Consider the following 12,553-nt stretch of genomic DNA (forward strand, 5'->3'; position numbering starts at 1 on the left):
TGGAACTCCATGAGGATGGACTAAAACTTGTGTCTCTTGTTGTATGTGACCTTGGTGACCAGAGTCCCTTCAGAAGCTGGGGTCTTTTGTCATGGAGATAAACACATACACCTGGCTTAGGAGTCAGTGACCCTGAAAGAGGGCCCAGCTGTTGTTTCACATCAACGAGTAGCTGAATCCCCAAATCAGCAACAAAGTATGTGAGGTAAAAATGGCTGCTACTTCCCTTCTGCCCTCCTATTCTTCCTGAGAATATTTCTTGTGTTCTACTCTAGCTAGAAACCTACAAGAAAGGGAATTCTGGAAAATGTAGTTCAGCTTAGCCAAGTTGACACATTATAAAGCCATGGGTATTCAGTAAGTATATGCTGAAGGAACGAATACTCTGCTGCTTCTCTTGGCAGTTACATGGGAGTCAGAACACCTAGTTCCAGCTCTGTTTTTTACCAGAATAAATCTCTTTGAATCTTGGTTTCCTTTTCTGTAAACCTCCAAAATTAACTCCTATCTGTGCTACCTAATTAATAGGACTTTTATGTGGATCAGTTGAGATAATCTGAACATTTTGAACATTATAGACCATAAAACAACATACAAATACAATGTATTGTAATGTTTTAATTATTATTGTTGGTTTTATTAACACTTCAGTTTCTTCATCTATCATATGGAGTTAATAATTCCTGGCCAATTTACTTTTTAAGTGTTCCAGGGAGATTCAATTAGATGAAGTATGTGGAAACATTTGTCAGCTATCACACTCTTCAAAGGCACAAGTCCTAATTATCATTCAGGCCTCAGATACATTTTCACATTGTTTTATCTAAATGGCTTAGAGGGACAAGTGTATAATTGGAACCATTCATGATCCTGGGAGCTGGAGGGAAGTGGCCATTCCTTGGATGGGAGTTATGGACAGTGGATGAGGTTTCTGTCCTGTAAATCTGGGCTTGCATTTCATAGCAGCCAAACTTGCTCAGTAGGATGAAGAAATCCCTGCGGAAGGTCTTGGTAAAGATGGCATAGAGGAAGGGGTTAGCACAGGAGTTGATGGGGTAGAACAGAACCAGGAGGATCTTTGACTTGGACACATTGATGAGGGGCACCTTGAGGGAGGCAGAGATGGCAAAGAAGGAGATGGGCGCCATGCAGAGGAAGTCAGTGAAGATGAGCATGGCCATGCGCTTGGCAATCTTGGTGTCACTAGAGGAAGACACAATGTTGGGGTTCCTCACTGTGAGGTAGATGTGGGTATAGCAACCACAGATGACTACAAAGGCCAGGACATTGAGCACAAGGAGGGACATGACATACAGCTGTGACAAGAGGCTATCAATGTCCATGGGCAGGCAGATGCTCACTTTCATATAGCTGCTGATACCAAAGATGGGCAAGAGGGCAACTGCAAAGGCAAAGATCCAGCCCACCAACATGACACTGGCTGCATGGCGGAGCTGTATCTTGGAGTCCAGCTGCATGGCATGAGTGATGGTGTGCCATCTTTCCAGGGTAATGGCTGTCAGAGTATAGACTGAGAGCTCACTGGCAAAGACAGTGAAAAAGCCAGCAGCATCACAACCTGCTCCAGTTTGCCAATCAATGGCATAGTTGTGATATTGGCCCTTGGTGTGGATATCAACTGATGCGATGAGCAACAGGTAGATGCCAATGCAGAGATCAGCAAAGGCCAGGTTGCACATAAGAAACCGTGGGACAGTGAGTTTGTATTGGCTGGTAATGAGGATCACCAGCACTATGATGTTCCCAGTGATGGCCAGGATGCTAATAAACCATATCAAGACCCTGAGGATGTTGTACCCCATGATATCTTCACATGGGTTGAACGCATTGGGCATAGGGGAACAGGTCACGCCAACCACTTCATTACATAAGTCATAGTCAAATTCATTGTACATCATGTCAAATCCTCTGCCATAATTGGACTCCTCCTCTTCTTCCAAAGAGACACCATGACCCCTAGCCCGAGCCATATCATCAGCTTCTTGCCTTAAAATAGATTTGTTGCAAATTGGATGAAGCTCGGACCTAGAAAAATACAAAAAGGAATAAAATCACCATTCTAGATTCAGAAGAGCAAATATGTCACTGACTTTGTGCAGGGTAGAAATGATGAGATTTCTTCCTGAGGTTTTTTTTTTCTCCTTCCTCTAGCAGCTTATCTGCCCTTGAGGCTAAGCTCAAGGGTTAATGCTGCTTACTGTAAATGAACAGAATAACTTGTATATATATTCCAACAGTTAGACAGCCCACTGGGAAACCATCTGGCCACAACCTGATTGTGGGGAGGAAGGCGCCTGGGACTAGCTAAGCCTTGCTGTTAAGTGCAGATAATTTACAGACCTGGTATCAATTCCACCCTTTTTCTTCCCCCATCTCCATTGAGCTATCTCTGAACTTGCTTATGTAGGACAAATCTCTGTTCCTACACTCTACTCCAACCACTGGAAGATCTAGATTGCATTCTGATTCAAATGAGAGAATTTCTTTGCTCCTTTTATCCACAAAATTTAGAGGATCAGAGCCTGTGGTTAGCTCCCAGCCAAGCCCTGTCACTTAAAATTGCTGGCTCTTTGGTACCCAAGCTGCTGGGAGGCCAGCTAATTTACCTAAAATGTTATGGAGGGCCCTGTTCTTTATTATCTCATTTGCCAGGGACCACAATAGGCCTCAGGCATAAATTTGTCTGCAAGGTAAGCCTGGCTCTCTCAATATTAAATAGTTGTTTGGTAAATGCCCCAAAGAGCAAATGCAGGTTGCAAAGGGGTCTAATTTATTCCAAGATTGTAACTCATCCCCTGGGGAGTGTGGTGCTGCTTGAATTCATTTTCCTGTCTTAGTTTTCCCTTTAAACCCAATGTGCAAGAGACCTTGTCAACAGAGTAGAGACACTTTTAGAGGGGATTTGAATGAAAGCCAAATGATAAATATTCTAACCAGACAGATGGCTAGTACATGCAGGGAAAGTGGGTAATAGATGGATTTGAAGCAAAGGCTAAAGGAATGGGGATGTTTCACACTGGACTCTTTTTGGATGGAAGAAGTCACACACACATGCACACACAAACATATGCACATGCACATACACACACCTCTTTCCCTGAGGGGCAAGTTTACAGCAATTTTAGGTGACTGTATTTTTTCAAATCTCATTATCTCAGATATGAGTGGGGAAGTGAGTGTTAAAATCCTTCAAAGATACTCATAAGAAGAAGGGAGGTGTCTGAGGGGAGTGGAGGAGGTCAAGACTCCATTTGATATCAAAGGCTGAGTGCTTGCTAAGTCTTCCAACACATGGACTGAACTTTTCACCATCAAAGTCGATGAGAAAGGGCTGTTGAGGTAGAATCCCTCCTCCTTTTCACCTCTCTGGGAAGTGAATTGTCAGCAAGTCATTTTCTCTTGACCCAAGGAACTCTTCTTTGTTGAAGAATGTGTGATACAGCTTCTCACATCAATTATGGGTTGCAGTAAGGAGACTAAATGATCAGCATACATGTAATTGAAAGTGAATGGGAACCAAAGCTTAGAAAATGTTTCAGTTTAGTCATAGATCTTACAAGAAAGGCGAGGCAATCTCCAAAATGGGCATAGAGAGGACAAGAGGGACATTAGGTGGCCCTTAGTCTAAATCCAAACCCCTAATTCCTGTCATGGATTAGCTGTGGCCCAATTATAGAAACAGAAATGAAGTACCCTGGTGTCTTCTGACTGTGATTAATTCCACTGGAATGGGATTTCACATAACCGTATAGAGATGACCTTCACTTCCCAGGGCTTATGGTTGGCTTCTGTGAAGATTCTTAATGTTGATATTGCTAAAAACATATTTTAAATATTGATTCTTCCCTTTCATGAAACAGAAGTCACCAAAGAACATGAGTGGGGAAAAGGTAAACAGTGTGTCTCTGAGAAAAGAACAGAAACCAAAGTGGAAACGGAGGGAAAAGGCTTGCCTCTGCAGTACTATGGCAACTTCTAAGTATCATAAGGTGTTGAGAGTTCATCCAGGGTCCATTTAGAAAGCGGTACCCTTGGACCCCAATCGATCAATAAACAAATGCTTGGGGGTGGCATAGTAGAGTGGCCCAGAGCCTGTGTTTTACAGACAGACCAGCCAAAGGATTTGGATCCAAATTTAGATGGGGTTGGGCAAGTTATTTATTATCTCTGAGCCTTAGACTCTGCATCTGTGAGAGGGGCATAATAATGACATTACCATTGTAAGGATTAAATAAGATAAAGGTGCAAAGTAGTACAGCTCCTGGTAGTGAGTACTCAGCAGTATGAAGACAGATGATGATGGTTATGTGTTGAGTTCCTGCTAGCGACTAGACCTGTGTGTGTACTTAGATGCATATGCCACACTAGTTCAATTTAAAACTTAGTTGTGGAGACAAAAGAAAAATTAAATAACACAAGAGCAAAATAACAATGCAAGCTGAGCACAGAACTACAATAAGGCAACATCTGGTTCAGTGACAAATGAGGGGAGCCGTTGGAATGGCCTATCAGTGAGAGTTGAGGAGGGACATTTGGTCAAAACTTCGCAGTCACAAGGGTGTAACATTTCCACTCTGGGCAATATTTACAAATCAGGTTTGAAGGAACAATGTTATCACACAATTTGAAACTTGAAGCCCATTACTTCACCACATCTCCTGTGATCAATGATGAAATGAGATTATTTTCAAAGTAAATCCTGCAATTATCTCCTGAATAGCACAATTATATTGCCTTGTGTTTGTGCGTGTGAACTTGTTAAATACAAAGATTAAAAATCCACTGCAATTGTGTTACTGTGTTTGGCATGTCTTCATGGAAGAGGCATGGGCTTTCCCCTTGCATTGCCCCAGCAAGCCCTCATGGTGAGTTATGACAGGGACCTAGAAATGTTGGGAGGAGGGTGAACTGGAGGATCTGGAAAGCTTCATGTCAAGGGACAACTGAAGGTGGACCTGGAGTTCTGGATGCGGGAATCCTAAAGCTAGGTCTGCATTCCCAGCAGGTGGCAAGACCAGAGGATTCTGAGCAATGCAGTGATATGATAAATTCCTGTGCATGTGGGTACTGGACCAGATGGCACACTGTCTGTTGCTTTTGCAGTGATTTTAACATCTTTGAGAGTTCTCCTGATGGGTATTCAGTTCCAGGGATTTAGTGGCAAATTTATATCTTTCTTGCCCTGGCTGGAATTCTTGTATGGAATATAAAAGAGGCAAACCTTCTGCCTCAGCCCAGGCCTTTACAACTTCTAGTTGTCAGGATTAAATTCCCTGACCTTGGAGCTAATCTGTGAGGCATGGGTGATCCTGAATAGTTTCCCAGCGATGCATGCTAATTCTGAAAATTCTCCCCTTTTCTGAAAATCTTTCCAGTGGGTCTGAGTGTGAATTCCTAGTTACTTTGGACACTTTTCATGGTGTGCACTCTATTTTGTTTGGCTTTTGGACAGTGGAAATGTCCACATGTTCACGTAACAATGTATGTTAAAGGTTAAATAATAGAGTGAGATAATGTACAGGGAATCTGTATTAGTGTGGGGCCACTGTATCAGAGTGGTGATAAAGCATCATTTGAGTGCAACTGTATGGTGAGGACTGTATTGATGAGTTCAGAGGAGGGTGAGTGCTTTGAGGGAGTCCTGATAGCCAATCAATTCTTGTCTTCAAGAGATCCTTTAAATGTCAGGAATACATGAAATCCCCAAACCACTCCCTCCTCACTCTCTCCAGGTGCTGTCTGTGATTTCCTCAGATCTTTAACCAGTTACCTATTGGGGCTTGGCTCTGTTTGGATTATTTTCTTAAACTGTGGCTTGGAAACCTGGCCTTCCTCTAAAATCAAAGAGAAAAGATGTCCCAATCGATGTCCTTCCCGTAAGAGAGGGTTAGAGTGGCTGGCACATCTTGCAGATAGGTGCATCAGTCTCTGGTATAACGTTTAAGCTTTCCCCCTCTAAAATCAACTTTGACGGTGGTAGGCTGGGGGCATTTCTGGGTGCAGAATTTGGGATTTCAAGGGCAAATCCATTTGGGTAAAAAGGAAAAAGGGAACATATATTATATAGCACCAGCTATGTCACTCACTATGCTTGGTGTTTTTCATGTTGGCTTAATTGACACCTGGTAGGGGTGATACCCTTTGGGTAGTCCTTTCCCATGAGCCCATTTTTAAAGAATTAGAGGAGTACAACTCTCCCTAGCCTGCAACAAAACTCATCCTTTGATTCAGAATAAGCCCAATAGTTTTGGTTAGGGTGATCTCTTTGAAAGTGGATTATTTTCATGCCATGAATCTGCAGATGTTTTGGACCAAGTTCTGCACTGGGGAAATGCCCAAACAGGACTCAAAGGAAGGACATAGAAGACTCACATTTGCCGTCTCCAGTTCGCGAAGGCACAGCAGTGGCTGGGGTAGGTGAGGCTGGCTTCTGTGAGTGTGACAAACTTTTCCAAACTGGGAAGCTTTTTTAAGTTGTAAGTTGACCTGGCCCTCAGCTTCTTAAGATTTTCTAAGCCATAGCTGGGCAGGGAATGGATCCCTGTTCTTGAAATATCTCTATAAGGAGAAAAGGTAAACAGAACCTGATTACTATGTGCCTGCTTGGTTAACAGGCAAAACAGCAGGCACTCTAGTGATAATCTTACATGGGTGAAGAGGGAGATTCAAATTCATCCAACACACCTGGCTCAGATCATTATTCCACCAATAGAAAAGGAGCCCTGGTCTTTGTAGGAGGAATTAGATAACAGACCACTTGAATCTTGGATCTATTTGCATACTGGCTGATCTAGAGCCTAAATGCCCTTCTACAGTGTCTCTCTTTCTACCCATCAATTTACATAGGTCTGAGGGATTGAGACTATTTTCTCTACCATAAAACTAGCTGATAAAAATTTCTGATGAGCTGGGTCAGAATCTGTGGCCATCATAAGGGAAAGAGGAGTCTGGTGGGCAGGAGATGAAGCCCCAGCACAAAGCCTAAGTGGCAGGGTAGAGTGGGGGTTATGGGTATGGCATCCACAACCAGATGAGCCAGCAGAGACATGAACCCCAGCTCCTCCACTTGTAGATTTGTGACCATGACCACGTTATATCACTTCTACATGTTTCAGTTTCCTCAGCTATAAAATGGGAGTGATAATCATACCCAGCTTAGAGGGTTGTTGTGAACTTCCTGGTAGACAGAAAATACTTAACGATTGGCAGATATTATTAATAAACATTATGTAGAGAGGGAGACAATTCTCTTGCTTTGTAGGAGCGTCACTGCTTGGATGAACCAGTAGATGTCTACATGGAGGCCAGCACAAAGGGGCAATTTAAGTCCTTTGCGGCAGCCAGTGCCAGGGAAGTGGGTGCTTTTCGAGCAGCGCCCTTGGCAGCAGCAACCCTTAAAACAGAACAGGGGTTCTTACCAGGGGTCCACATGGTTTTCACCTGAATGGCAAAGGGGTCCATGGAACAAAAAAGGTTGAGAACAGCTGACTTAGAGCAACTGGTGAGAATAAGGAGATTTTAAGTGGCACCAGCTTGGGCCTGTTGGGCCTGTTGTTTGGCCATGAGTGGATACATCTGGTGGTGGTAGCAAGCAATGATCAGGACTGATTCATTTCAGCACCCTTGGGGACTCAAATATATTTGGGGGAAGGGTACTCTTTTAAAGTCTGCATTTCCTGTAAGTCAAGGTAGTGGACACTCACAGCAATGAAACTTGGCTGGGTGCATATAATTTGCTACCCCATATGTTCTCATAGTCTGGTGAAAATTACATTCACAAAGCCTTGATTTCCTTACATCATTCTCTTGCTCAAAAATCGGCAATGGTTTCCTATTGCCGATAAAACACCCTGCCAACTGCTGCTCATGTTCTCACTTCCCTTTCTCAATCAAACTTCTTGTACTAGGTGTCCACACTTGATGTCACCATTTCTTCATCTCCTAATCCAATCTGTTTTCTCCCCCATTCTTAGGGAAACAATACTTAGGTCACCGCTTTGTTCTAACCTTCTCGACTTCTGGAGAATGTTTTCACACTTAGAACATTTTTCCTTTTTAAAACTCTCTCTTGGATCTCATTCTCTCTGATTTCTTTTTACATCTGACTTCCTTCTGATTTTCTTTGCTGGTTCCTTAACCTTTAAGTGTCCTTTAAATATTGAAGTTTCTTTGAACTTGGACCCTCTTCTCACTGCAATACTCTTCCCAGGTGGTCTTACCCACTCTCTTGGCTTCAGATACAGGTACAAGCTATTGGCTTCAGAACATATATCCTAGGTCAGATCCTACTCCTGAATTCCAGGTTCAGATAACCAGCTGTCCATTTGACCCCACTATTTTGATGACTTGCAGGCATCTGATTGAATTTACATCTTCTTTGTTCCTCCTTCTGTTTTTCCCATCAGACTCCTGCATTTCTCCCTGTTGTTCAAAACCTGGGAATCACCTTTGACTTTCTCCTCTCCCTAACTTGGACATCCTTTCAGTTTCTTGTCTTCTCACACCTACCTTTTAAATATGTTTCAATTAATTCTACTTCTCCTTTTTATGCCACCGCTTTATCTAGTTTACCATAATCTCTGCCTAAACAAGTATAAGAGCCCCATAACTGTTCTTTTTCTCTTTTTTTTCCTCAACTATCTTTTTCTCTCTCTAATGCATTCTTCACACTGCAGAATGGGTGATATTACTGAAATTCCAGTCAGAGTGTGACTTCCTGCTTAAAACCCTTCAATGATTCCCCATTGCACTCAGGATGAAGTACAGAGCAGTGACTTTGGTGTACTAGTCATTTTCCTGGTTACTCTCAGATCCATTCTATGTTCTTCCTGAACTCTGCTATGTATTGTAGAAGGGATGACCCTGCAGGCTCCATTTCCCAGGTTCTACTTTGGCAATCTGCTTCCTGTCTGATTCAGTGAATGGAAGGCACTGGTGGGACATTGGAGGGTGGGAAGAAGGGACATTTGAAGGCAGTTCTTATCTGTCCTCTGCTCCAGGCAGCGGCTGAATCTTACCTCTCGTTGGACAGATCTGCTGAGGTTCCAGCTTGTGTCAGCTGCCCTAGTTCCTGGGCTCCAGTAAGGCATTTCCTCACTAGCCTCTCAATTCCTGGGGTTAGTAGTACATCCCTGCCATTGCTAATCTCTGGACTGTTGATCCCCTATTGGGTATTTAAGAAAACTTATAATTTTACAGCTAATGATTACACTACACACACACATATCCTTAGAGTTTATATATAATCTTACAGATTATAACCTTTTAGACATATAATTTTATATATGTAATATAATATATAAAGGTAATCATTAACTCTAAAATGTAAAATTTCCTAAATATGAAACATACATATATGTATGTATGTGTATAGTATAGTTAATCCCCTCCTTGTTTGATGCCAATTAGATCAAATGTGACAATACCATTGTTAAAATTTTACATTTATGTATTGTTTTTTTTGGTTGGTTCTTTTTCTCCTGAGAGAAGTGCATTAAAATTTCACATTTGTATTTTTGCATTTGTATATTTATTTTAGTTTTGTCAGTATTTCCTTTATATATATATTTATGACATTTTTAGGTGCATAAAAATTTAAAATTTTTATATCTTCCTGCTGACTTTCTTTACACCAGCAAATTTTTCTCCAAATTCTTTGGCAGTTCCTTCTCAGTCTCCTTTGCTCCTTGCTTTTCGTATCACGGACCTTCAAGTGTTGGAGTGCCCATTGAATCAGCCTCTGTATTTCTTTTCTCTGTCTTTGTTTACTCTGCAGGGGAACTCATCCAGTCTTATGACTTAGGCACCATACATATGCTGATGGATCACAAATTTTTATCCCCAGGCTGCTCCTCTTTCCTTAACTCCAGCTTTTTTTTTTTTATCCAATTGTTTCCTTATAATCTCTATTTGGATTTCTAATAGGTAGGTCAAGCTTTGGATATTAAAAATCGAGCTCCTGAAAACCTGTGCCACCTGTAGCCTTTCTAATTGCAAAACATTTTTTCTTTTTAAAAAGATTTATTTATTTATTTATTTACTCCCCCCCCACCCCCACCCCCACCCCCACCCCCACCCCACACCATGCCCCCGTTGTCTGTTCTCTGTGTCTATTTGCTGCGTCTTGTTTCTTTGTCCGCTTCTGTTGTCTTCACAGGCACGGGAAGTGTGGCCGGTGCATTCCTGGGCAGGCTGCACATTCTTTCGCGCTGGGTGGCTCTCCTTACGGGGGCACTCCTTGCGCGTGGGGCTCCCCTACGCGGGGGACACCCCTACGTGGCAGGGCACTTCTTGCGTGCATCAGCACTGTTCATGGGCCAGCTCCATACAGGTCAAAGAGGCCCGGGGTTTGAACCTCGGACGTCTCATGTGGTAGACGGACGCCCTAACCACTGGGCCAAGTCCGTTTCCCTAATTGCAAAACATTTGAAGTCATCCTTGACTCTTTTCTTTCTCTCTACTTCATATCTAAACTTCTTGGTCCTACCTTCCATATGTATCTGGAATCTAACCACTTCTCACAGTTCATTGCTACCACTGTGGGATAAAAGTCCTAGTATTCCAAAGTCTCTTTTATATTTCCCTTCTTTGTATTATAGTCCTTCAGACTGAGGTCCCTGGAGGTTACAGCCTGGTCCCTGAACCCCTGTCCCTGCGATGAGGCTTTGTTCTCTGTTACTAAATGACCCAGCTCTCCTGGCTTGCTCTCCTCTTATACTTGCCATTGTTTTCCAGAACTTCCCAAATTTCTTCTCTACCCCAGGAGACCTTTATAGCTTCTCTCTTTAGTCAATCACTCTTCTGGATATTCTCTTTGACCAAGTATCTTGTACCTATTTTGTGTGATCTCTCCTATTTTTTCATACTTTCTGACTTTTCATGTATATTTATTTTGTCTCCTTAGCCAGATTTCAGTAGCCCCAAGAGCAGGGATTAAAATAGTTTTCTGATTAGCAGAAATGCCTCAACATCTTAATAAAAATGAGAGGCTGGAGCAAGTCTTACAGGAATGCTGAATCTGGGAGAGAGACTCTAGACAGACTGAGAGCAAATCTGGATTTGGCATAGCTCAGCAAAATGGTATTTCTGTGGCAGGCAATCACATGTGACCAAGAGGATCAAAGGCACCAAGGAATGGAGCAACCTTGTGCAAAGTTTAGGAGATAGACATGTGTTCAGGAATAAACAGAAATTTGTTGGCTGGATGGATTTGAATGCAATCCAATGCCTAGGCATTAGATTGGGAAGCCTGCTTGAGAAGTTTCAGTGCCTTTCTGTATGCCCAGAGATCTGGAGCCAGCTTGTGTTTTTGGATTCCTCTTTATTACAGCTATAAAATCCATGTGCTACTGCCATTTGCAGTCAGTGGTTTTGCTACTTTGGGGCTAAGGCATCTTGTCAGTGTGTTGGAATCCAGGTCTTAAACTGGTAGATGTTGAAAGGAGGGAGCCGTTGGTGTAAAGTCAGTAGCACTACAAAAGCCTTTAGCACAAGCGTTTCCTGGGTAATAGACAGGAAAATAAAAGTCTTTGTGGAGGTGTTTACTTAAAGCTTCCTTGATACTTGCTGGAATGATCAGACATGGAACCTGTCAAGACTTCCAAATAATGGAATGTTTCTCTGGTAGCTCCATGGATTAGGAAAAATTCATAGAAATTTATATCACCACTGACAAAGATGAGATAATTGGATGCTTATTCAGTGTGATTCCCACTTTTGCTCTGTCCCCCTAAAACATGTATGCAACCCTCACCCCCAGATATATACACAGACACACACATGCACATATCATCTCTTCCCTGGCTTTGAGACTCCTACATGACCTGAAAATCTAATGTTAGACTTTAATTCCTTTATAAAAAGCACCCTCCACTATTCAGATACAAATATCCCTGGAGGAGTAACAAATAAGACATTTGTGTTACTCACTTTTTCACGGAAGCCGGTTATGGAGACTTTTGGCTAAAGATGGGCTTGGACAGAGGCCAAGAACACAAAGCATGGTGCAGCAAGCGGTGTTCAGGTGGATGGTACTGGGCCATATTTTGAGGACTAAAGGGAACCATAGTGTGGGATAATATCTCTGAGCCTTGAAAGTCAGGCAGAAGAGTTTAGAAATTATACGAGCAGAAGAACAACTTGTTGAAAGCCATGTTTTTGCAAGAGTAGACATTTAAAAGGGTGTCTGGCATATTGTAGGTACACAATAAATATTTGTTAAAGGAATTGGCAGAAGAAAGTCTTGGAGGTAAGAACGGGATGAAGTGGCGATTGCAGCCACAGAGGCATAGGATGGTAAGAACTCCCCTCTCCTCCACACACTGCCACACCAGTTGTTAAAAATCAGTGTCACAGGATGACGAGGATTTATTGGGCATCTGTTCTGTCTTACCATAACCTCCTGTGAGCAGAAAGGAAGACAGTAATTGGCAATACGATGCCGAGTCAGGAGAGGCAGGAGTTAAACATTGCTCTTTGCCCTGTTTAATAAAATGTGTTATAGCCAGAACCACAAATCTGATTTGAACAATTT

General features: G+C 42.4%; 1 protein-coding gene across 1 annotated transcript in view; it reads right to left on the bottom strand.

Moving 5' to 3' along the window:
- Positions 1-615: 615 nt before the first annotated feature.
- Positions 616-12,553, bottom strand: part of FSHR (follicle stimulating hormone receptor) — a 202,552-nt gene continuing 190,614 nt past the window's right edge. Inside the window, exons 9-10 of the mRNA XM_004458772.3 lie at positions 6,394-6,579; positions 616-2,046 (exon numbers count right to left, since the gene is read on the bottom strand). Of these exons, the coding sequence (XP_004458829.2) occupies positions 810-2,046; positions 6,394-6,579 (1,423 nt within the window). The 3' untranslated portion in view covers positions 616-809. The remainder of the gene's footprint in view (positions 2,047-6,393; positions 6,580-12,553) is intronic.

This window comes from Dasypus novemcinctus, chromosome 17, assembly GCF_030445035.2.
Source record: "Dasypus novemcinctus isolate mDasNov1 chromosome 17, mDasNov1.1.hap2, whole genome shotgun sequence".
NCBI lineage: Eukaryota > Metazoa > Chordata > Mammalia > Cingulata > Dasypodidae > Dasypus > Dasypus novemcinctus.